This window comes from Triplophysa rosa, linkage group LG18 (genome assembly GCF_024868665.1).
Source record: "Triplophysa rosa linkage group LG18, Trosa_1v2, whole genome shotgun sequence".
Classification (NCBI taxonomy): Eukaryota; Metazoa; Chordata; class Actinopteri; order Cypriniformes; family Nemacheilidae; genus Triplophysa; species Triplophysa rosa.
In genome coordinates, this window is record NC_079907.1 from 3,297,365 (window position 1) to 3,323,855 (window position 26,491).

The 26,491-nt window shown below is 36.1% G+C and overlaps 1 protein-coding gene across 1 annotated transcript in view; it reads right to left on the reverse strand.

Annotated features, from left to right (window-relative positions):
* Positions 1–26,491, reverse strand: part of LOC130569435 (cadherin-12) — a 131,373-nt gene that overhangs the window by 45,570 nt on the left and 59,312 nt on the right. The window contains exons 3-4 of the mRNA XM_057359087.1: positions 9,218–9,512; positions 899–1,018 (exon numbers count right to left, since the gene is read on the reverse strand). Of these exons, the coding sequence (XP_057215070.1) occupies positions 899–1,018; positions 9,218–9,512 (415 nt within the window). The remainder of the gene's footprint in view (positions 1–898; positions 1,019–9,217; positions 9,513–26,491) is intronic.

The following is a 26,491-nucleotide window of genomic DNA, read 5'->3' on the forward strand; positions in this document are numbered from 1 at the left end:
TAACATCTATAATTTGTTTATTGTTGCCTTTGGTGTTTTCCAGAATAGAGAGAGTAAAATGCAACGGCGTGGGGGTGAGTAAATCATGACAAAATGTTCATTTAACAGGGAAATATTTCTTTAAGGTGTGCGTTTCCTCGCTCTGTTCTCTTGCACACACTTCATTCTCTGATTATACGTGATTCTGTTATGTGTTTTACCCCCCGCCTTTGTTTCCCTTTCATGCCTCTCAGCTTTTGTTTACTGTCGTTTTGGGTTGGAACATTTCTTTGACATGGCTTTATATGAAAAACTGATTTTTCTTCCATCGTTCTACTCATTTGATTTGTTCAGCTATGAAATGTCACCCCCTGAGAGCCACCGGATTTGCTGATATCAGGAAATTATATTTTTATTCATTTATTCCTGTTTTTTCCATGCTTCATATTTGTTCCACAGGGCTGTAAGGATATTGAGAAGAAGCGAGAAGTTTGGGCACGTGCTCTGTTCGTCAAGATGTCCTTCGGCCTGTTGTTTTACATTGTTTTGTACTTTGAATATAGGGAGCCTATTTGGAGATATTGTTTGGTTTCTGTAAAGCATAGAAAATAATGTATTTGCAAGTATGTTGACTTCATTTTCTACCTGGTTTTGGACCTGATTGTATAATTATAGATCCGTTTAGTTTCTTGTTGCTGTTCGGAATGAATTGCAGTTCAGAGCTGGTACTTATTACAGATCCATTTTCCAGGCCGTCCACGTTATTATCAAATCAAACCGCAGCGCTTTTTTGTCTAATAGGGTCAATGAATGTAATTACGACGAAACCCGTGTACTGTGAAATGAATGGGGCAAATCTGTTGTATTACACAAACAAAGGAGAGGACCTAGTTTGTTATTTTTACTGTAAAACATTCACCTGTCTTAGGATCCACGGAGAAGTACGGCTGCCCGTGTAGTATGCTGTACACCACCCTGGCGCTGTTGCCGTATGTGGGGTCGTCTGCATCTGTCGCTGTGACCTTCATGACGTAGGTGCCTACAAACACAAAGGAATTTACACGCATTTATGTGTTGAAATGCATAAAACAATTGAATATATGAGTTCCTCCACTACCTGTAGCTTACAGTTGCTACTGTCAATTCTTATTAACAGCTTTAAAAGTCATTTGAAAGACATGAGGTGGTGTTGAAAATGCATTGAATTATGGAAATCTGTTTTACTGTAGTTTTTTGCAGGTTATGTCAGTTTCAAAGTAATTTATGCAATTTTAATGCAGAGATGCTACACTGAAAAAAAGGGTTTCATTCAACCAATTAAAATATTTTCGGGTAAGGATTCACATCTAAATTTTATAACTTGAGCCAAATTAAAAATATACGTATACCTTTTCTTTATTATTTTTCATTGGCTTAAGTTATAAAATATAGATGTGAATCCTTACCCTAAAATTTTTTGATTGGTTGAATGAAACCCTTTTTTTCAGCGTAATAGAGAAGTAATAATTTTGAATCGCAGATTTACTCTCAAATTATTAACTCGTCGTTTGTATGATGCTTTTTAAAACATTGTGTTATTTTTATACATTTTGTGTCATTTTGTGTTAAACAAATAAAAGTAACAACACCAGTTGAGATAACACAGAGATGTGTTTAGAAATTGGACAAATTGCTTTACAGCTTTACATGCATTAGGATTTTAAAAATAAAAATTATATTAATACATGACGAAATAAAATAAAGTATAGACAGTATATGGTATTGAAATAGTTTTTCTCTATGCAGTGTACATTGATAAAACTCTACTGAAATAATTAATATGTTGGATTGTTAGAAACTGTAAATTGTTAAATTGAAGTATATTATTTAATTAAAATGTTTTACTTTAAATATTTTCAGTACTGGAAACTTAAAATTACTATATGCCAGAACAATTCGTGATACATGCAAATAGAATGTATATGTTAAAGTAATGCTGCGTTCACACCAAATGCAAATTAAGCAATTTGCGCAAGTAAATTACATACAAAGTCAATGCAAAAGCACGATCATTCACACACACACACAATGAACACAGAATTAAATGCACAAGTTAGAGTGTTAAAACATGGTAAAACAATATTGAAGTATTAATGGGAGCTTAAGCCATTTAGGAGAGTTTAGGGACTAGTTCTTGATTCCAAATGTGTTGTGCTTATTATACGGCAATGCTAACACAGCTATTTTCTCTCTTCGACTCTTCTGAACTTCTTTTTTTTTATCCCATAGATGTTACAAACATTCACAGCAGGCTTCGGCTTTATATTAAGAAATGAGTCTAAACTGCCCAATGTCTGCAATGTGCCTTTATTAGCATAGCACCCTGCAGCTAACAGACGGCTAGTGCTGGCTTTAAAACATTAGATGAACCAGATCAAAACTTTAATCGCACAAACAAACCTCGGTCACATCCCAGAACAGATAAATGCAGTGACCCTTCAGTGCTGCATTGAGCACCGCTAACAGCATCACTGATTTATTTTCTCATTATTGTTTGTTGAAGGAATAAGGCCATGATAATATTATAACATATTACAATGCATAGCACAATAGTAGCGGCTTATTGCTTTTATGAAATGGTGGCATATGATAAAATAATAGATTTGCATTTTATTGATATTAATAATCTCAATAGACAATGTTTCTATTAAAGTCTAGGCTGTTTTAGGTCGCTAGGCAGAGGCGTCATGCCCATTCAAACAGAGGGGGCACGTGCCCCCTCAGATTTTTTAACACAGTCAGTTGTGTATGCAACATCCAAATGACGAGTTTCTAGACAGCATCTATTAATCAGTTGCATGATTCTATAGGAAGACACTATATCAGCAAGCTGCACCCTTGTCGTCTTTGGGAGATTTTCGGCGTTTTGATCACGTACAGGAGCTTAACATTTACCAATCCGGTGACTGAAGCAACAGCGCTGGCTAATGATGTAAGCTAATCAGCGTCTGCGCGCGGTCGGGAGCTCGGCTCAATGAAACACCCGTGTCCCCGAAACAAGACCTTCAGACTCGTTCTATGCCAGTATGCGCCGTCGTTTAGGCAAAGCATTTGTCACCCACTTTCATTTAGACCCCGCGACCAAACGCGGGTGCGAGAACTGGACCCATGAACTTTTCAATTTTAGGGTGCAAAGACTGACAATATAAATTTAATCATTTTCATATTCATAAATATTAAATCATTTAATATAGATTTGGTAATACATAGAGTGGGACGTTAGTTAAAATAATATATACAATATATTAAATAATACATAATTGACACTTTTCATATATTAAGAAATAGATGCACTTAAATTATCATATTGCATTATACATTTTTGCTTCATAATGGAAGGAATTTTGTAATGGATAATAAATCTATAGTAAAGGCAGTTTAACAAAGGGTAACCACTTTGCTTCATTTTTATTTGCTTTTACCTTTGTGCTCTATGTTCGTTTGTATGGAAACAATGACTCTTTCACTACCATAGCACAAAATTGTAGATATTTGTTCCCAAAATACACCAGACTGATGCATTTACCATATGTGTTGTGATTGCACAACGCGCAATGATTTGTGCGATGTTTTGAATACGCTTAATAGATATTCTCTATAATATTGCTTTAAATGTATGTATTTGTACGTACATGACATGTTTCTGTGTGTTGTGCACACTGTGCCCCCTTAAAAAAATGGGTGCATGACGCCCCTGTCGCTAGGCATAGCAGTTTGGCATATTAATATAAAATGTTCTGGTGTGTTTGTCAGCATGTTAAAATAGCTTTATACTTGGCTCAACCAATCAGAATTTAAAGTTTCAGTTGTCTGTTTATACGTGAAGTTGTTGCTTATTGTTATTAATGTTACGGCCCTGTTTTTAAAACAAGCGCTTCCTTTTTTAGAATAACAAGTGATGATTAATCATGCGAAATAACAAGTCACATTAATTGAGGCACACAGTCCATTTGGATTTCATGTTGTTTTTAAGACAATAATCACAAAGTGTACCGGAACAAAATACAGAAAACTTAAATGCCTTAAATTTGTCTTAAATTGTTTTAAATTTTTAAGACAATAATCACCAAGTGTACCGGAACAAAATACAGACAACTTAAATGCCGAGAGAGAGAGAGAGAGGGAGAGAGAGAGAGAGCGCAAACTGAGTAATTGTGCAGATTATAAATCAAGGCCATTTCCCGATGGTAGTCCTGTTGACCGTCTGATGCAATTACCTTTGATTTCTCTCTTCTCTCAACACACCCACATGTCAATATGCTTTAGTGCTGTTCCTGCCTTCATAGAGAGGTGACGGGCGTTATTCTGAAATGTGCCGAGCTCCTCTCTTTTAAATGACCTCTCATTCGTACAGTCACTTTCAGAGGGACACGGTCACGAGATGGGTGAAACTCAAAAACCCCCAAAGTTTTTTTTTACAGGAATTCTCATCTCTTGGTTGTGTTTGTCGGCTTGGTTTTTGCTTTAATGATTAGAGCCGAAACGTTATAAATTGCGGGATTGTGCGATATTGTTCTACATAGAGGAGTGTGATGGTGAACTTATCATCGCATACATTCTGCTCTTTGCCATCATGACAAGGTTTGATTCACCTGGGGAGTTGGGGTTCATTTTATTTTTATTGCCATTCAGATGAAGACAATCTCATGGTGAATGACTAAGATCTGTCTTCCTCTGACGGTAGGCCTACACGAAAAAGCCTTCGATGCAACGTAAAGCGTGTAGTTCACTTCAGAATTTGAGGGAACTATTCCTCATGTTTTACCTCTATTGCAAAGCGTTTCCACTTACTTCTGTTTATTTAAATATTTTCTTGACATGTGCACAATGGAAACCCTTTTAAACTCATAAACTGTGCTTCTAAAAAAAATCCTCACCAGGTTTCTTTGTTGGAGGAAAGAATCGGTAGGAATCATATGCGATATCTTGTAACAAAAGTCTCTCCTGTAATTTCTCAGTTTTCCGTAAGGGTGTAATTATGCTGTCTGTGTGCTCAGCATTTTAATTGTTTTATCTTCCGTATTATCGTGAACGGGAATGTCACAAGGATTATCTGCCAACGATACAGGTGCGCTTTGGTAATGATCTAACAGGGTTTTAGTCTAGACGTTAATTTAAAGTCTCAGTTTCATTCTTATAATTAACCTGCTTCCTGCCAGCGAGACCGAGTTATTTTTAAAGGCCCCATGAATCTGTTTTTTCACTGATGTATTTCCTGTTAAAAGAGGAAGTTTGCATAGTAAGGGAGAATTCAAAAATAAAATTCTATCATATACGACAAAAGAAGATATTTTGAGAAACGTCTCTGTGGTTTTATGTTCCTACAATGGTAGTCAATGGGGGACGATTTTGTTTGGTTACCACCATTCTTCAAAATATCAAATGACATACTATACACTGCACATTTTTCTGGTGAACGAGTGCATCATGCGGATCTTTAAAGTGCACTTCATCTTGTATGACATTTAAATGAACACATTATTTACAACACAATAATAATAAGCACACTAGTTACATTTTTATACTACACAGTGGTGTGGTACAGTGCATAAGTATAAAGTTAGGAATATACCTATAAAAATAGATTTTTGTTCACAACTCATTGATGTTCGATTATTTTCTGCTACTTGTTGCTAGTCGTGGCAGTTGCTGTTTTTGTAGTTAATATTTTTTGAATGCACACTTGCATATTTCCATCAACATTTTAGGAGCGCAGTATAATGTACAAAAATAGCCCCAATATTGGCAGAAATGGATTAAAATCCTCAAAAGTGTCATTTTGATTTCATGGGCTCTTTAATATTTCACAGCATCATACTGTGAAGCAACAGGGAGCCACTTCAGTAGACAAACTTAATTACATGCCACAAAAGACGACTCAACGGTGAAGACAGTCGTCTAGTAATGCAAATGACACAAAAATATTGGATAAAATAGTTATGGCGACTAATGTCATGGCGACCTCGTATTGTTTCGAAGACTTTTTTTTACTACTGTCCCTACAGACTTGAATGTTTTATTTTAAGATTTGATGTCCTCTTTAATGCTTTTTTAATTGCAGGTTTACTTGAACAAGATTTTTCAATACAGTTGGATGACATTGAACTAAAACGTTCATTCGCAAACCTTTGCAACTGTTTCTCATTCCGACAATTCATCTCTTGTCAAGTTTGCAAGGAACGTAGCGTCACATTACACCGTTTTCCTAACACGACCTCAGAGATGGATGCGTCTTCTACAATCATATTTGACATCATGATAAAGATTATTTGTCCAGGTAATGGAAGCCATTATGACTTTAACAAGCCCTGCAATATGTTCCATGCTTGCGAGAGGATAGCGTTAAATTGATCTGCAAGTAGTTATGGCGATCGGATTAGGCCGTGTGGAAATCGATAAAACTCCTGGCCGACTTTTGAGATGAGGCTTTATAGAGAAGCACAGACAGTAACAAAATAAGGTGCAGCCGCCGTCCTCACCCACAGCGGAGCGTGATAACAGATGCCCGGCTGAAATAATCACTAATACAATCAAGAAATGTACTGTGTGAGATGAGGAATCCTAGAAGGAGTGTGTAATCCATTTTGCTGGGGATTTGGGGCCCGTGCACTTCTCATTATCTGACGGCTGTCTGGATTAGCTTGTCTCCACCATTCCGACTGATATCTGGCAGGCCTTACGATTGAAGTCATATGGAAATGGGCGGTGGGGAGCGGCCATCATCGTGTAACCTTTAGACTTCATCACAAACATGGATAATCTGTCATTAAACGGGGTTCACCTAGGGGGTCATTGTTAGCTGGTTAGCTGGTATTCTCAGCCTCGTGCATAAAGCAGACAAAATAGGGAAGTATAGTTCTGATCCTCTGCCGTCAAACTAAAGTTCTGACTGTGGTAGACTAGCTGGTAAAGTTTGGGAATTTGCCAGAATTACACCTTTTTGTGTTGGGAAAAATCCTTTTTTTCCTTTGACAGCCTTATAAGATATACTGCAATTTATCCAATTACTATAGTTACAAAATACTGTAGTGTACAGAATAGTTCAGTTTACTATAGTCAATACAAATTGTTTCATTTAGATGTGTGTTTTAAGGAAATGTGGTTTATTTTAGATTTCAATTACAAACATGGCACAGCATCGTGATACTACTTGGTATGGTGAGTACACATGTGACCCTGGACTGGTCTTATGGGTCGATTTTTACAACATCTGAAAGTTGAATAAGTAAGCTTTCCATTGATGTATGATTTGTTAGATTCGGACAATATTTGGTGAGATTCAACTATTTAAAACTCTGGAACCTGAGGGTGCAAAAATTGTTGAGAAAATCACCTTTGAAAGTTGTTCATCAATGGCGCTGTAGCAGGCCGTTGCTATGAAAAAACAGGTTTGTTTTAACGCTCTCTATGGGCTTATCGTTGTAATGACGAAAGCTGAAATTCTAAGCTTACCATAGATACTAAACTTGAGTGGGTAATTCCCAAAGAGCGGGCAGCAGCGAGTGAAGTTTGCAGGAGTGTTTCCAGACATTTTTTTAGCGATTTGCTGCAAAAATAAAGTTTTGATATATTTACAGTAGGAAATTTACAAAATATTTTAATGGAACATGACCTTTACTTAATATCCTAATGACTTTTGGCATAAAAGAAAAATCAATCATTTTGACCCACACTATGTTTTATTTGGCTTTTGCCACAAATATTCCCATGCTACTAATGACTGGTTTTGTGGTCCAGGGACACAAATGTTTATGGTACCGTGACAACCCTACTGCAATGCAAAGGTGTCTTATTCGAATTGAATTGTTTTCATTTAACAATGTAGTCTTGTTTGATATGTGTCATGCATTAATGCAATATACAGTCTGATCTCTTCTCCTCCAGTTTGCAAGCATAAAGAAACCTAGGTCCTTGTAGAAATGCGATAAAAAAATGCAATAATGTCATATTATACCCTACAGTGACTTTATTTATGATCATTTTTAAGGCCATTAATAAACTTGGATAATGAATACTTGACCTTCGGTGATTATAATGGTTGTGATATATAGACGCTTTAGACAATAACTATATGAGTAAATTCATCTGCAGTGCTTTTTCATTCAAATTAATTGAAAAAGTATCAAAATAATTGAATCATTAGTTGCGGCCATAAATTCCGCCAAACATTTATAATTTGATATACTTTAGAGTACATCAGAGTTATTATAGTTTTGATTTTAGTTTTATTTTGTATTACTAATATTTAAAATTAGCTTTTGTTTTTAGATTGTTAGTTTTTATGGTAATTTTAGTTAAAGTTTTAGCAATTTGGTATATGCTTTTGTCATTTTATAATTTATTTTTTATGTTGCTATATAATAATAATTAATTTGAGTTTTTGTTTATTATTAAAATTTTTGTGCTTTAAACTTATTTCAGTTTATTTTTGAGGCAACATTTCAATTTTTGCTTTAGTTAAAGGGGTCATATGACACGGCTAAAACGAATATTATGGTTTGTTTTAGATGTAATGCAATGTGTACTATTCACTATTTAACGTTCAAAAATGCTGTATTTTCACACACCGTGCATGTTTGTATCTCCTCTTTGCCCCGCCTCTCTGAAACGCAGATTTTTAAGAAAGCTCATGGCTCTGAAAAGCGAGGTGTGCTATGATTGGCCAGTTAACCAGTGCGTAGTGATTGGTCGAATGCTACAAGCGTGTGATGGAAATGTAACGCCTCTTACCATATTTGGAACATCAGGTTCCTCTTCAATTGTACTGACAGGTATGCCCACCTTACTTGAGTATACATTTGGGCGGTCTTAGTCAAATCACCACGAACTGATGTAGATTTGTGGGGGTGTGGTTACACGAGGCGTTTCAGGCAGGTCTGGGTGAGCATTCGCTTTTAGATAGAACGCATCTTTTGTTCCCACACTTTAATTTTTGCAATTATACGTGTCTAATACATGCATGGGCAACTTATAACACACCAAAGACACAGAAAAACACGTATTCGTGCCATATGACCCCTTTAAGTTTTTCCCAATATTTTTTGGTCAATATTTAATTTGATTTCAATGAACAGAAACATTTTCAAACGTAAACTTAGTAAACTAAAATAACCTTGTAGTACAAAATAACTGCAAACAAAAGTTCACTTCACTGCTTGTAATGTGGATCCAGATCAAGTCTCTATCTCAAAATTCTTACCCACAGGCGACATCTCGGGTACGCTGGCCATATACGGCCCCTCCAGGAACTTTGGCTCATTGTCGTTGATGTCCTGCACCTTGATGATAAATTCTGACTCTGGTTCCAGCGGCCGGTTGGTGTCGAGATCCACAGCCTGGGCTCGTAGCGTGTAGTATGGCTTCTCCTCGCGGTCCAGACTGCGCAGAGCGTGTATGTCTCCGGTGGTCTGGTCGATGGTGAAGATGGTTCCAGCGCCCTCGCCTGAGAGGGTGTATTTCACCACGCTCTCTCCTTTATCCAGGTCAGTGTGTAACTGGGGGATAAAAAAGGGAGACAGAATGTGTCACGGTAGGAAAAATAAAGACATACTGTTTGGATGATTAGGTTTTTAACCTTGGCTTGGTTTTAGCAGTGTGATGCATTGTATGATGTTCAGTTATTTGATAAGAGCAGCTAACTGTGCAATACAAATGACTGAAGTGTAAAAATTGAATAAAACGTTATAACCAAAGTTAGTTTAGAATATTACACGGGGTAAAAATAGACTTTATGGTATTTAAACATAAAGGATCTAGAAGTATAACGTTATTATTTTTAAAGAAAGATCAGTCTTTAAGAGACAGAAGTGGTTGACTTTACATCTCGGCATGTTTAAGATTTCCTTTGATTTTTGTTCTCACAGTCGCAACGACATTCTGCATGCGAATGAATCTGACCTAATTCTATCCTCGCTATATGTCATCTGTCTCCTTTTTATTCACCTAAATCATCATTTTCTGCAGGTTTCCAACCTCTAAAGCTTTAAGAAAGAGCAGATTTCACATATTTTCTGACTGCATGGCTGTGGTCGTCTTGGAGACAGAATTGACTGACAGAGGTGATTGACTGAACTTCAACTTGACGGAATGAAGAATCGTTTGACATTTGTATGAAGGCGTTACATGTGTAGGATATAATTTAGGATATAGCAATTATCGCATTTCAGATTGTAAACTGGACTGAAATGACAGGAAGAGGAATTCAAATTCTCAAGAAAGGGTAGAACACCCAGAGGTGGGTAGAGTAGCCAAAATCATTACTCGAGTAAAAGTAAAAAAGTATGCAATAAAAAAACTACTCAAGCTAGTTACTTTGTATCTGATTATATAGCCTACTATTCATAAAATTAATGTTAATGCCTATTTTTAAATCAATGTTATTAATTATTACATAAGCAGACATCTTCACCTGCAGAGTTTTGATTTACAATGCATTTAACCAAACTCAGAGCAAAGATGATCTAGAACATCTGCAGTGCATTCTTATATGAAATACAAACAGATTTTAAGCAAAACTCATGTTTTCTCATGTTTTCACATGTGTGCTTTCTAAATAAAAGGTGCCATGTTGCACTAAAAGTGGTTCTTTGCTCGTAATCATAGAGGAACCACTTTTAGTGCTATAGCACCATATCTTGGTGCTTCAGTGGTTCTTCAGAGGTTCTTTGGAGTGACCGAGGTGCTATATAGCACGGTTTCCGTATAAAGAACCTGTTAAACCTTTATCAAGCGCTCGTACAAAGACTGAAGCAATTATTAACGCTGTGATAGCGCCCCATTCGGTTGACATAGCTCTGAAAGCACTGGAAGACATACCCTATTGTGGTGTTTCTACTGATGGAAGCAATCACGGTGCTGTGGAAATTTTCCCTCTGCTTACTCAGTATTTTGATTGGAAGAATGGTGGCGCACAAAGTAAATTAGTTGAAGCTGGAAATGTATTGCGTTTACGGGTGACAACTGCAATACAATGTTCGGGGGAATCCGGCGTGATGAAGAAGGAAATAATGTTTTCGCAAACTTAAAGAGGTCATTGCAGAAGTCATTAATCGGTGTGGGCTGCCCAGCACACATCTTGAACAATTGTGTTCATTACGGGGCAAACACACTAGACGTCGATATTGAGAACGTCATCTTCAAAATATATCAATACTTTCACATCTACACTGTGCGCACAGAGAATCTGAAGGAGTACTGTGAATTTGTTGATGTTGAATACAGAACTCTCCTTTCTCACAGCAAGACGCGATGGCTGTCATTATTCCCAGGTATTGAGAGGTTGCTACAGATGTTTCCAGCCTTGAAAGCATTCTTTTTGTCACAGGAGAAAGCACCCTCCTCGATCAAGAAGTTTTTTGAAGATGAGTTCAGCGAGATTTACCTCTGGCACATGCACTCACTCATGTGTGCGTTTAATTCGCACGTTCAGGAGATGGAAAGGGAGAGCAATTCAATTGTGGAAGTGAAGAACATTTTGAACAAAGTCCGCACCGTGCTTCTTGAACGCAAGACCAATAACTTTGTCACTTAAAGTCAAGGGACTACTTGCACAAAAGCACAAGGATGGACTTGGTAAGAGGTGTGACCATTTCAGTTCTCAAGTACAGGGTCTGTACAGTTCACGCCTGGAGTATCTGGAGAAAAGGATGGCACCCATGGAGGAGTTCTTAAGTTTCCCGCTACGAGGAGTGAGTAACCCGCCGCTTCTGAACAAATCATTTGAACCAATTCGTGAACTTATTCAGACGGTTTTGCCCATTGTTCAATTAATGCTTTAAAAAGAATCAATAGCTCAGGAATGCCTCTAAAAAGAGATGACAACATTGAAATAAACGACACGTTTTAAAATGCAGGAACGACTTTATGATCACACGCAGTGTAACGAAGTAAAAATTTTCTTTTAGAAATATACTCAAGTAAGAGTAAAAGTACCTACTTTTAATTTGACTTTAAAAGTACATATTTTCCTAAATGTTACTGAAGTAAATGCAGCTTCTTACTACAACACCTAATGTGTTCTCTGTCAGGTGCACAAAACTCTGCTTCATGATGTTTGCTCTATTTTTAAATTGAAATTTACGTAATTGAATGTAATTTTGGAGCCAACTGAACTTTTTGGTTAAAAATAAACAAAAATCATTTATTGAGCAAGAACACTAAAATGCTAAAAAAACTGATTCACAATGGTTAGCTTATATTAAAAAGTATAGTTTGAGTTGTTGGTAGAGTACGATTGTGCAGGCAGGTTAAAGGATTGCAGCTATTGTCACCATGAAATCAAAACTGACCATTTTTTTGCTTTGCAGTGTTTATTATAAAAATTAAATCCATGCACATGATTATTTTCTAGGGCTGTCAAACGATTAATCGTGATTAATCGCATCCAGAATAAAGGTTTGTGTTTACATAATATATATCTGTGTACTGTGCATATTAATTTTGTATTTATAAAGACAAAACATACACATACTTGTCTATACATTTTAAATGTATTCATTTATATTTACCAATAATTGAAATTGTAAATAAAAGTTTATTAATAGTTATATTTTATATTTTTCTTAAATATATGCATTTATGTGTATGTGTTTATAAATACAAAATTAATATGCACAAAAAACCGGCATATATTATGTAAACACAAACTTTTATTCTGGATGCGATTAATCACGATTAATCGTTTGACAGCCCTATTATTTTTATATTCATCTGTCATTCAAAGTTTACTGCATTTAAATGCAATTCATTCAATATTATTGTTAATGAAATACGGCACATCAGAGATGTACATTGTCTCACATTAATCATATGCAAGTGTATCATCTGAGGGAGCGCTAAAGTTGTTGAAACACTCTCAACTTTAAAAATCTGTAATTTACCCGATTTGCATAATATCCGGAGCTGCTAAATCTGAAATCAGATGAATAAAGGAGCGCTTAATTATCAGGTTCATTGTCCCCATATCTGTACATTCAAAAGCGAATAAAAAGAAAGACAATAAAGGCAGCAACGATTTTTCAAAAGAGGAAAAAATACTTAATCACTCTTGTAATAACCAGAAGTGTGGAAGTTAGGTGATGCTAATTCTAATTAAAAACTGGATTAGCATTACAATAGCAATCTTTTACATAAGGGATCCACGGGAAGTGCCGAGTCCAGGGTCTAAAATCTGCTCGAGAGAACTCACGCTAGCTTTCCTGCTGAGGAAGTAAGAGCAGATTTTCTCTCGTTCATTTTAAAAATGAGATCATGACAAATATTCCAGCGTTGAGCGGAATGCAGCCGGTGAAGTGAAGTAACCGTCCCAGATGCTCATTGCTGTCTGCTAAAGCATTTGCTATTCGTTTTTCACGTGCATCTCAAGTTTAAGTCATTCGATGTCAACTGAGTGAAAAATAAGTTATTTACATTCTGTGTAGATAAATCAATAAGTGTGAGATCAGGGAAAACACGGGAAAGGAAGCAGAATGCATGGAGAGGTTCAGCCATACTGTACTCAGCATTTTCTGATTATTCTGATTATGTTAGTTCATAATGTTTTCTCAGAATGTTTTTAAACATTATTTTCAACACACACACACAATTTTGGTCCCCACGGTGACACGAGTCCCCATGGGTGGGAATGGTGTCCATTCAGGTTTAGGTCCCCACCGGGATGTAACATGCACGCACACGCACGCACGCACGCACGCACGCACGCACACACACACACACACACACACACACACACGTGTATACAGTTTATATATATATATATAGATTTTTTCCTATATCAATATCTATCGATCTGTCTATATACTCTTTTTCAGTTTTATAGTTTCATTATTGTTTTGAATAAGCTTAAAAAAAATTATTGTTAATTTTATTTTAATATTTAGGTTTAGTTACATTTTTTTATTTAATGTATTTTTATAAGTTAACTTACTTTTTTATTTAGTGTTGGTTTTAATGATTTTTTTTGTGTTCCACAGCTTATTTCAGTTTATTGCTAATGCAGCATTTCCCATTTTTGTTTACATTTTTTGATATTATTTAGGCTGATTTTTGATTAGATTTCAATGATTTCATTGAACAGAAATGTTTAGTTTTGGTTTCAGTCTTTAGTCACCGTGGTTGGGTAAATATGGACAAACCAAACCGTTGATTCAAATTAACCTAGAAAATATCCATCTTTGACCCAGTCATGAGTTCAAACAACCCATCGTTTTTTTGGAGTGTTTAGTTACAATTTTCACAGTAATGTTAAGTGCTGTATTCACGACATGAACATTTCAACATTTATCGTGATCAAGCTGTTATGGTTCTGGATTGGAAGCACTTCTTGTGTGTGTTGTGGTCACAGTCAACAGGTGCCAAATGAGCAACAGTGAAATCTCACAACACAATTAGAGGGCTGATCTACCGCCTGCGAGCTCGATGGTGTCCTAGAAATAATAGCCCATCACAACCTGTCGGAATGACGTCCTCTTGCCGTATTTTTAGTGTTTGTGCGACAAGCTCTCTGTGATTATGAGAGCTGAATTCTCTCACAGAAAGAGACGATGCAGAGATGCTCTCTAATGAGCCAAATGTGTTGTCACGACCCAGTTCAGCTCATTGATTTAAACAAATTTGCATGATGTTTATAACTTTTAAAAATGCATACATTTTCTGCTTTGTCCCACTGTTCTCAACATCACATTCTTTGGTTTACCAGCATGCTTTGCACATTTGAGTTCTCCCCTACAGTGGCTGTATGAAGCTTAGATCCAGCATTTCAACAAAAGCGCAGAACAAGTTTTTTATTTTGTCTTTTGAAATATCTGCAAATTATATTATCTAGCTCCTTTTTTAATGCTAAGCGTCTTGAAAGATTAGATTCTGCCAGGGGAATGTAAACACGAGATCATATATTTTATTGATCTGTTGTAATGATATGGAATGCTGACTCAGGGAAGCACTACGTGTGTTTCAAGGCATTGGTGTGCATGTTTTTACAGTCCAAATACTGGTTTTCAGTTAGTGATTAAATGCTTGTTTGGTTCGCACGAAGCATCAGCTCGATGGCTGGATATTTCTTACACGGCAGGGTGCGGAAAGCGTTCCTGTACGCTCGCGGCATGTTAATACACTCAGACTGGGCCGAAACACTTGACCAATTCAGTTCAATAAAACATTCCCCTAGTGCTATGAGTCAGAGGAAACTGCACAGATCCCCAGAGACATTTACTCCAAACTATTTAAGCAAGTATTTATTCATCTGTTTACAGATAAGAAGAAGTCGACATCTGTGCATGCTTATGCATGAGTATCATTAATTTGTGTGTGTGGTTAGGGGTGAACGTGTGTAATTGTATTTCACATTAACGGTATAAATTACGACAGTATGTTATTGAAAATTCAACATTTTTTTAATAATCAGAAAATTCAGTGATTAAAATCGTCTATCTATAACTATTGCTTCATTATCATTTGTATCTCTTTTAAACAAAACATTTACTTTATGTACTTTTCTTTATGGGTTGAAGTCAAATGAGGTCAAACTGACATTGACAGAAAACATGAAATTTTATCCTTAACTCGTTTTTGTTGAATTTCAACCAAAAAAGTTACAGATTGCAACTTTCAAATTATGTTCATGTTTTTATCAGACGTTTGTCCAAAGCAACACACATTGTATTCAAGGTACATATTGTTTTTGTGTTTCTGTGGAATTGAACCCCTGATTGTGGTGTGGCCACTGGCGTGCTCCACCGACTGAGCAACTTTTCACAAATGACAGGTACTTTATTTCATTTTTTTTCACTTGGTTTAAACTAGGACTGTTAAACGATTAATCGTGATTCATCGCATCCAGAATAAAAGTTTGTGTTTTTAATAGTTTATGTCTGTGCACTGGGCATATCAATTTTGTATTTAAACACACGCATATATTTAAGAAAAATATAAAAATGAATAAAATGTTTATATATAATTTGCATGATATATAAATATTTACGTGCACATATTTCCTAACTGTATACATGTACTGTATGTGTTTGTGTTTGTAAATACAAAATAAATACTGTATGTTCAGTGAACAGACATGTTATGTAAACAAACTTTTATTCTGGATGCGATTAATCACAATTAATTGTTAAACAGCCCTCCTGGATGCACAAAACAGAAACAACTGATATTAAAACATTGTCAGACAAAAGGTACAAAAGCTGTCACTGGGAAAAAGGTCCAAATATGTACCATTAAGGTACAGATTTATTCATTTGGTACCAATGCAAACCTTAAAGGTACTAATATGCACTGTTTAGGTGCAAAACTGTACATTTTGAGAATGTAAGAATGTGCCTTACCACCCATCGCTACGATCAATGCTCCCATAAGCACTTGCGTGCTATATTGTGACAGTGTCTAGTTTTTCATTGATCATGCATTTCTTCAGCTTATTGATCAAAGCCAATGATTATCATCATAAATGTCAGCAGTCACTTTGGGAAACGCTCTGTTGGGTTCGTCTGCGTGATTGTGTGTGCGTTAAGAATCAGAGGTTTCGTCTGTAACATGATTCATACTTAAAGATGAGTTTGAATGAAGATGGTTGAAGTATATGTGGTTGTTTTCATCATCATTATTGCTTGTCAACTGGTGCTCTGAGGTTCAGTGTAAACTATGAAGATGTGCTTGTTTGTTGTACAGTAACATTTACATATACATTAATGCATTTGATAGACGCTTTTCACGTATGCGTGTTCCACACTGTAAACCCGGATAAGTTGGCAATACTAAATAAATAAAACGTGTTGCCTCAAAATTTTTGAGTTTTAGAGGTTCTTGGTTTAAGTAAGCAGAACTTTCAAATTTTGATTACTGTTAAGTTAAAGTTCTTACCAAATCTTAGCAAGTGCGACTTAAATATTTCATTTATCCTTTTTATGAAATTAAGTAGACAGAACTTAAACTAATAAGTACACCTAAATTGCATTTTTAAGTTAACTAAACTAAATTCTTTCAGTTTCTTTATTTAACATATTTCTTAGTCTTAATATGCATAAATCAAATACCTTGACTTATGCAACCCAAAATGAGCAAGAAGAGACTGATCTCAGAACTGGCATTAGCACAGTCACTGCTCACTGGTAACATAACACGTGTTACAGGTCAAACGTAGCTTCGCAGAGCCTAAGCACATGGTAACCACAAAACTGAAAAATATGTCCAACTCTTCTAAATATCTAAGAGAAGTGAACATTAAACACTAACAAGTCTTTAACTTTACTAAAAACATAAAATAATATTTTTTTTATTTACTCTCCTAATGCAGTCTGACGCAAAGCATGCTGGGAATTGGAAATCCTTCTTGACCAATTGTGTTGAATTAACGTGTTTAAATTAAGTAAATTGAACAAGGAGCAAATAATTTTTTTGAGTTTTAGTCAAAACTTCAAGTTAATCAAAAATAATCATTATACTTTACTCAAAAGTAAAAAAGTGTTTCAGGAACTTAAAATATTTAAGTAAGTAGAACTTTTTTATAAAATTAAGTTTGCATTACTTAATCTGTTTGATTATTTTGAACATTTGGGTTTACAGTGTAAATCGAACCCATGACCTTTGCGCCGCTCACTCAATGCTCCATCACTTGAGGTACAAGAAAACAGTTCGACGCGACTTTCTTTTTTTCTAACTGTATGTGATGTGACAGTGTGTGTGCGTGTGTTATGAAACAAACATGCGTGCCCCGACAGATGGTGACAGTCTCAGGTGGATAACTCGCTGATCAGATCACAAGCAATTAAGAAAAACAACTTTCCACTTCCACATCAAAACCACAACAACACAACCACATCACGACTAGAGCAAAAGGAAAGTTGTAAAGGCTGCGTATAAACAAACAATCAAAGTCTGTCAGACTCAAAGGGGAAATTAAATCTGACTGTAACTCAAACCTTTGGATCTTTTGTAATGAAAAGCAAAGTTCTTGATTCTGTGTTGCTCTCTCATGAGTGGGTTAGGACAGTTTAGTCTTACTATATTTCTTTGGCAAATTTTATGGATGTTTAATATTTTTATATTAGGAGGTTTCTTATTATCTTGTGCCGTTTTGACCTACTTGTTTTTATTTTATTTTATTTGTTTAGTAGCTTGCCAAACAGTGCATGTACATGCATCACAGCGGATTGTAATTTTGACATGAGGGCGAATAAATGACGACAGAATTTTTTTTTTTAATTAAAAAGCTATATGACCAAAGAAAAAAGTTAAAAAGCAATTGTACTTTTACCTACATAATACCAGCCCATTCTGAATTGCTCTGGTTTTAGCGAACGCCAGGACCATTAACGTTTTAACTACGTCTTTAGTGCAATTCGTGCAGAAATCCCATTATTAAAAAAGCTTGATTAAAATGTACAGAAAGGTATAATATTGGTAGAGCAGATAAATGATATCATTATTTCCTCTTTTGCCGTGGCATATGTGTCAGCGTGTTCGTCATCTGTGGCATATGTTACCACTGCAAATGTCTTTCCAAAATGCATTCAAATTGGCTTCCTGTATTGCTAGCGTCTCACTTGCATAATTTGGGACGGAGTAATCCATACAAATGACATCTGCAGCGGCAGAATTAGTTTGGCGTCAGGTTTTTGTGAGCTTTGGAAGGGGTGAGGTTACAGTAACCGGATTGTTTCTGAGGTGTCAGATTTTTGTGGTGTTCAGGCTCCTGCGTGCAATCGACACCATTTTGGATCAAAATTCGTAATACTGGATCATTGCAGCATGTTGATTTTTGGATTTGGTAACAATATTGGAGGACAAGAGGCACTGGTTGTCTTTACAGTGACTGTTGTGAGCGATGCTTACTGAAAACAGAGACACGCAGAAATCAGTTTTTGTGCTGTGGTTAATAGATTGTAAAAAGGTCCTGTTCTATAGAAATCCGTGTAGCTGGTTCTTACTAAATAAAAAGGCTCATAATTCGGAGAAATACTGTTTTTCTTGAAATCTAGTGTCTTGCACATGTTTGTGTGATTGTTAGGTTTAGGTGTTGGGGTGGGTTAGTTAGGGGATAGAATATATCATAAGCCGGATATAAAATCAATGGAAGTCTATGTAATGTGCCCACTAGTATAGCAATACAAACGTGTGTGTGAGAGAGAGAGAGAAAGAAAGAGAAGCTTCATAACTACCGTAGAAAATTACAGTAATAAATGGTTTGTACATGTTTTAAATATTTTTGGCATGTTTTAAACCAGAGATCTTCAACTACTTTTCTTTGAGGATGCGGGCCTGTTTTTTATCATATCCTTATTTCTTCTATTATTTTGTATTTCTGTTATTTACTGCATTTTGTTTCTTTTATGCGTTTTGTTGTTGCTGTTACGTAGGTCATATATTAAAACATGCGCCCAAATATGGCACCCAGTATTTTTGCCTTTTCATGATATTTAATTAAAGGAGATATTGTCTTTTGAGTTGTATTTTACATGACTTAATGGCTTCTTTTACCCAAAATGAAATTGCTGTTAATTTACTCACCCCCAATCCCTCAGTCAATCCAAGATGTGGGTTGCATTGTTTTTTTCAAAAACACAACACATACGTTTTTTCAACATAGAAGTTATCCCTGCCCTTGTGGCGTTAAATTAGCGTCTTAAAAAGCGATTCAGTTGATCTGTGCAAGAAACTGAACGCTAATATCGCATCTTCGGGTGAATTCCAATCGCATTCATGTGCCCCACGCGTTTAGAAGGGCAGATCCTTTGCGGTGCGAGTTCTGGAGGGAGATGGACTGCTGTTTCTCATAAATGTAGCCATATTTTCAGACATAATGAATGCACTAATACAACACAGTTTTTCCCTTATCTGAGACAACCTTTCATGTGGTGTACCCTTCCTGCAGTTACTTTCAAGGGCACAAGACGCGTTTTGGAATGCGACCTACCGCGTGCGCAAACAGATTGCCTGAGGCTGTGGATTGCGAGTTATAACGTTCTAAATAACATTAAGTCCTTGGACAGACCGATCAGATCGCTTCATAAGACATCAGTATATCGTTATGAGCCGCGGGAATTACTTTCGTATTGAATGTAGAAGCGTTTTGGACTTTCAAAGATGTGGCGTCTCAGGATGTGCATTTCTTAAAGCACACCGTTCTTAAAGTCTCTCCACTTATTTGAAATGTTAAGGCGGGCCAGGTAAAGATGATTGGCGGCCGCCCGTTGATAAACAGGGTTGGCATGTTTTTAATACAGTGACTTTGCATGTTTTGAATGCAGTGTTTGCATGATTTATATAAAGTGTTTGCATATTTGTAATATGGCTTTCACAGGCTTCGAATATTTCTTGTGTTTGCATGTTTTTAGTACAGTGTTTGCATGTTTATGCAATGTTTGCTTGTTTTGAATGCAGTGATTGCATGTTTATGTTGTCTTTCCACATTTAGGTTGTTTTTGCATGTTTATGTTGTGTTGTGTTTGCCTGCTTTGGACGCAGTGTTTGCATAGTTTATATAAGGTGTTTGCCTCTTGTTTTTTACGGGTTTTGAATATTGATTTGAATATTTATTGAGTGTTTTATGGACTTGCCACATCTATTTGCATAACAAAATAAAGTATAGCATTTGCATGTTTGTGTAGTGTTTGCAAACACCGTGTTGAAAACATTCAAACGCAGAATTCAAAGTTGAATAGTGTTTGCATGTTTTGAACATGGTGTTTGCGTGTTTATGCAGTATCTGCATGTATTGAAAACAGTGTTTGCATATGCTGTTCCTTTTTTGAATGTTATAAATATAGTATTGCATGCATAAAACATCTGCAGCCCTCATTCTCATTAACATGTTCGAAACAGAGCCACGCAGTTCGTAAACCGCATTACCATTCCTCACGCTACAGATCTGTAAACAAGTCTATCATTTGCACGTCTGCAATCACGCTTAAACCTCGTTCATGCACAGTAAATCTGACCTCTTTGTTTTCACCAAACAGTGTCGTGAGACATACAGGTAAAGATTAAGCCTGTTTAAGATAAGCTTCCCAGCACAAAATCCATTATTATCTGCTGCTGCTTGTTGACAGCCGCAAGGTCAACAGTAGATGAGAATTTCAGAGGAGGCTCAATCCAGCTTAGAACAAATTTAGAGTAGAAGAAATGGTTTGAACCCAGGCAAGGTTAAGTGTTACTTGAGTGCGCTGTTGCATTCTGAAGCACGCTGGTGCACAATTATCAGGTTCTCGAATCCATGTAATCATATTCATTTGGAAACTCAAAGCAATTCTGTATCAGTGACTGTGATCCATATTGTTTATAAACATGACAGCAATTGTCTAGTTTAAGCATCATACTTAAGCGTAAAAAACACATCCACGGCCGCAGCGCTCTGAAGCGCTGCTAATGGTTTCTACACGCCTGATGAGGAGAGGGAAGGGATAATTGCAGTGTGTCTTCCCGGGTCCATGTACATGCTAACCTTGATCAGTGTACAGGTCACTGGAGATTTCTCTCTGGTCATTTGATGCTGATTACAGCCGAGTGCTGCTGGTGATTACATTATACAACTCGATTTTCAGCTGCATCTGTGTATTTATAGAGTTTGATGTACATTTAAAGGTCAGTTTAACCCCGGCTCTCCTGTTTTTGCCAAGTGGTTGATGTCCTTAGGGCAACATCATGTTGACCCTGGGACAACATTTAAATCAACCAATCAGATTTCAGAAATAATATACAGTTTATTTTAAATTTAATCTTCCAACCAGGATTAGGTGCTTCTAGACCATTGATTTTCACTTATCATTTCCCTCTGATTTTAGGGGTAAGTTGGTTAGGGTTGGGGTTTGGTGTGGGTTTAGGTTTTATTTATAAAAAATGTTGTCCTTAGGTCAACAAAATATGTTGCCCTGAGGACATCAACCACTTGACAAAATCAGGTCGAGCGTTTAACCCTTTAGCTTTAAACTTATATTTTAAAATAGCAAGCTTCAATAAAGGAGGGTTTTCAATGCACAAAAACGATGTGTATATATATATACTGTATATATATAATCACTTTTTTATTTAGTGATGTCTATTTAGTGAAGTCATTTATTCCTCTTCTGAAATACCATCAGCAGCTTCTTCTGCCACTCCTACTGGGACGTGAAGGTCAAGGTCACTCTTAAGAGCACTGACATGCATTTTAACAGTAATTCTACCTTTTCAATTTCTTGTTTTTTTCAGTGATTCCCTTTCATTGTGCTTATGTTAAGCGGCACCACTGGCTTTATATTGGAAAAGCTAAGTATTGAGAAATAATTGATTGCTATTAACCAGGTTGATGTTACCCGAAAAGGAAAGCTATTTCATGGTCAGTGCTACAGTATTACCTTCATTAAGTGACTGTAAACATTTTTTCCTAAAAACTGTAGTTCAAAAATTGGCCTTAATTTTTAAGTTAAATCAAATTGACTTTACAAGTCATTAGAACTTAAATTATATTAAACTGACTTAGAACATATAATAGTATTTTGTTTAACCTTAATTTATAAGTTATGCACAATACAACTAGATTTTTTTAAGTCATTTGAATATATTTTAAGTTTAAATAAGTTAACATTTATTAAATAGTATTCATTTTTATTATTTAATACGCATTCACAATTTTCAAACTAAAATTTGAATATAGACCAAATAAGACCAAAATAAGCCCAAAATGTTATTATTATTATTAATACACTACATTGGGTAATTTAATGTTAACTAATGAGTGTTGGATTAAGTGACTGGTGTTCATCCATGCTCAACAGAAAATTGCAAAACCAATTCCTGTTTTTTAATATCTCTATGTTAATACAAAAGTAATAGAAAGTTCTAAATCAATCTCTTAGGCTGCTATTACGACTCTTGCCACATTGATCATTGTGCTTTTTATTATTTTGTCCTGAAAGCTGATCTGTTATCAAAACTCATTGTCTTTTTCACATTCTTTACCTCTAAATAACCTTTTGATTTCCACGCGCTGTGATCAATGTGTCCATGAGAGATTTTTTTCAAACCAAAATACAAACCAAATACGGGCAGGAATAGAAAGAGTAGATGGTTTGTTGTCAGCAATGACAATTTGTTGACAGTTGCATCGCTACATGATTATCGTGGCCACAATTAATAATAACATCATTATCGCGATATCTATGAAATGTTAAAACTAATATAAATATTAAATATGAATAATAAAAATAATAATGCCATTTGTCAAATTCATCCTTTATTTTCTTTATTTTATATGTTCTTTTTTGGCCTTAAATCCCAGTCAAAATACGAGTGTATAGGTAAAAGGAGAGCGATTGTGATCATTGTAGCACTTAAGGCAAAATTTTGGTGTGTTATCCAAAAGCCGGTGCAGAATAATATTTTCATGTGTAGTTTTAACACGATATCGATAGGCTAATCAAAATGTTCAATATAACAGTTATTGTCAGTTGCAGTATATTGTAACGCCCCTCATTTGTATAAAGATTATGGAACAGATTGTGCTGAAAACGAATGAAAAGTTAGAAAGTGTAGAGGTGAGGTTTTCAAACTTTTTGGAGCAGAATTCTCAGCTGGCGTTATTGGATTGGCTTTGCAAATATCCGTCTCTTACTTTCCCAGACAGACGTAGTGTATATCATCTTCATTTCTCTCGCATGGATTGTCTCTGTTTTCTGTGCATAGAGCTTAAATGTGCCTTTCTCAGAAAAGCTTGCTGTTTGATGGACACACACACACACACAAACCCAGTCAAATGGGTCTTTTGTAAATACAGTATAAACCCTTGATCCGCTTGGCCCTCTTGATGATTCGTCTGTGCTCATCTGGGATTGAAGTACTTAGATATGAGGTCCAGCATGCTTTGGTTTAAGCTTTTCTCTTTTTTTAGTTTTTGTGAATCTCCTGCTTTAGAGTCAATAGCAAACTGTTCTCAACACATTTTTCTTCTGTAATCTGACGTATTTTAGAGTGAAACGGGAACAGGAGAAAAGTAGGGCAGGGATTTTGATTATTAGGGACTGTATCCTGTGAAGTGAGGGTAAAATGCAGTGTTTGAATTTTGTGGGGTCTCTTTGGTGGTCCCCAACAGTAGCTATATGTATTAACAGTAAATGCACCCATATAAAACAATAATAATGCACTCTACTGTGCGAAAAAAAACTCTCTTTTAACATGGTTTAAATAAAGTGTTATGTTTTTTCTCCCCAGCTTTCAAACGCCTGACTTCAGTTCAGGTAGAACCTAAGTGTTAGAGTATTTATTAATTTACTGCTATTTCTTTATTATTTACTGTTAAGGTCTTTGCACATACAATCCGAAATTTTCGTATACGTTATTTCGTATTCGTCATCCTAAAAATTCGTCACGGACAGAAACCTTGCACACTGAGTCCGATGCGTATTTATTAATCCGTTGCGAAAAAAATCGCAAAACAATACAAAATGGAGTCTTCAAGCAGTGATGACGATTTTGTTGTCCTCTCTCTTCTTAAAAAGAGAAAAATAAAGAGGAAATATTGGGTCCATGAGGTTGCATAAGAGGAAGGAGAGTTCCACCTCCTTATCATGGAACTGCGGGATTATCCTGACCGATTTAAAATTTACTTCAGGATGTCAGTTGCTCAGTTTGATGCTTTGCTAGCGATACTGAAGCCACATATTAAAAAGAAGACCATCAATTTCCGTGAACCAATTGATCCTGAACAGAGACTGGCAGTATGTCTAAGGTGTGGACACACACACACGCGGCGCGCGCGCACACACTCGCACCAAACTGTGGCATCGGACGAGTTTTACATTAGGGACAATAGCCAAAACACCTTTGAAAACGATTCCTACGGATGTGAAAAACGCAGAAAAGTCCGATTTTTTTATGACGGACGAAAATATCGGAGGCAGTGCGTAAATGTGATTAACACAACTTGAGGTCGTATTTATTTTTTAACGTCCGAAATTTTCGGATGCAAATTTCGGACTCAATGTGCAATGGGCTTTAATGTGACCTAAACCAGTCTCAATGCCACAGTACCACGTTTATATGTTCGAAACTGATATACAACCCTGAGTATCTGCCATTACGATTCTACTCCGATTCAATCTTTTTCCTTATTTCAAACATCTGTATTTTCAAGTTTTCTTTTTATGGGCCTGAAAATTTTATGTTGACTGTGAAACACAGCTGACATACTGACATACTGATATCCAAATCAGCATTTTTGGCCAGTATCACCAAAACGACCCGTGACATTCCAAGGGCAAAGTACGTTTTTACATTTTGAAGAAATACACAACAGTCTTCCCAATGATGCCTTAAGAACTTTTTTTGGTTCCCCAACAAAACATCTACTCAAAGGTTCGTATAAGAGCCATTTATTGATTGATTTTTATTATCTAAAGAACCTTCTTTCACATCAAAAAACCTTTTGTGCAACTGAAATGTTCAGATGTTATAGGTTCTTCATGAAACCATTCAGTCAAAAATTATTCTTTGGCATCGTTTATTAAAAATAAATTGCTTCCAATATGATGCAAATCATGCACAATATAACCAGTAATATGCAAAGAAAATAAATGATACATGTTTACAAGTACTTTCATATATAGATTCATTTGATTTAAAAACCAGGCATAAAAACATTGGACACGAGGGATGGCAGTTTGGCTAATGATGTCATATATTCATCCTGTGTCTTTGAGATTATGTATTGTCTTTATTATGTTATTAGCTCAGATGATGGAGGGAAGAGGTGAATTGTGGGTAGTCATAACAGACAGGGAGGGTTTAATGGTGACTGAAAGGCTAAACCAGGAAAGAGAGAATGAAGGCGAAGACATGATTTACAATGAATGGAATGAGTCGTTTTTCCTCCCAACAGCCATCGCTCAACACCAAGGGTGGTAATTGAGAAAATGTAGCGTTATTGCTGTATTCCCAACGGCTCAATGAGGCTTTTATTTCTCAATAATAAAGAATAAAATGCTGATGTGATGTAAAGTTGTGATGTCCTCACTCCCACGAAAAAAATCCTTCCTGCTGTCGCGAATTATGTCAATCCATCATATTGATGCTTGCATCAGCATTAAATCGTAAAATATGTCTGTTTGGTCAACGCTGTCAAAATTCCATGTCCCCGGGTACAGCAACAGGGTCATTTGTTTTATAACGTGAAATAATGCAGGACATTAGATGCGTAGGCTACACATTTTGTTAAAGCTGCAATCATTTGCCTCAAACTGCAGGTTACTTTACGTACTTATCTTACCTAACATGTAAATCATTATTACAAGCTTACAGATGTGATTGGGTTAAGGTAAGAAAACAGATTTTTGTTTGTCCAAAAACAGTCAAGATTGGAGCTTTAAATGTGGGTAAAGTCATTGCAATGATGTTAGTGTGATGTAGGTGGTTGCCAAGGTGTTGCTATGGAGCTGCGAAGGGATTTGGGTTGAAAAAAGAAGGGCACGTTATTTGCACGCCACTAGTAGAACGTAATGGA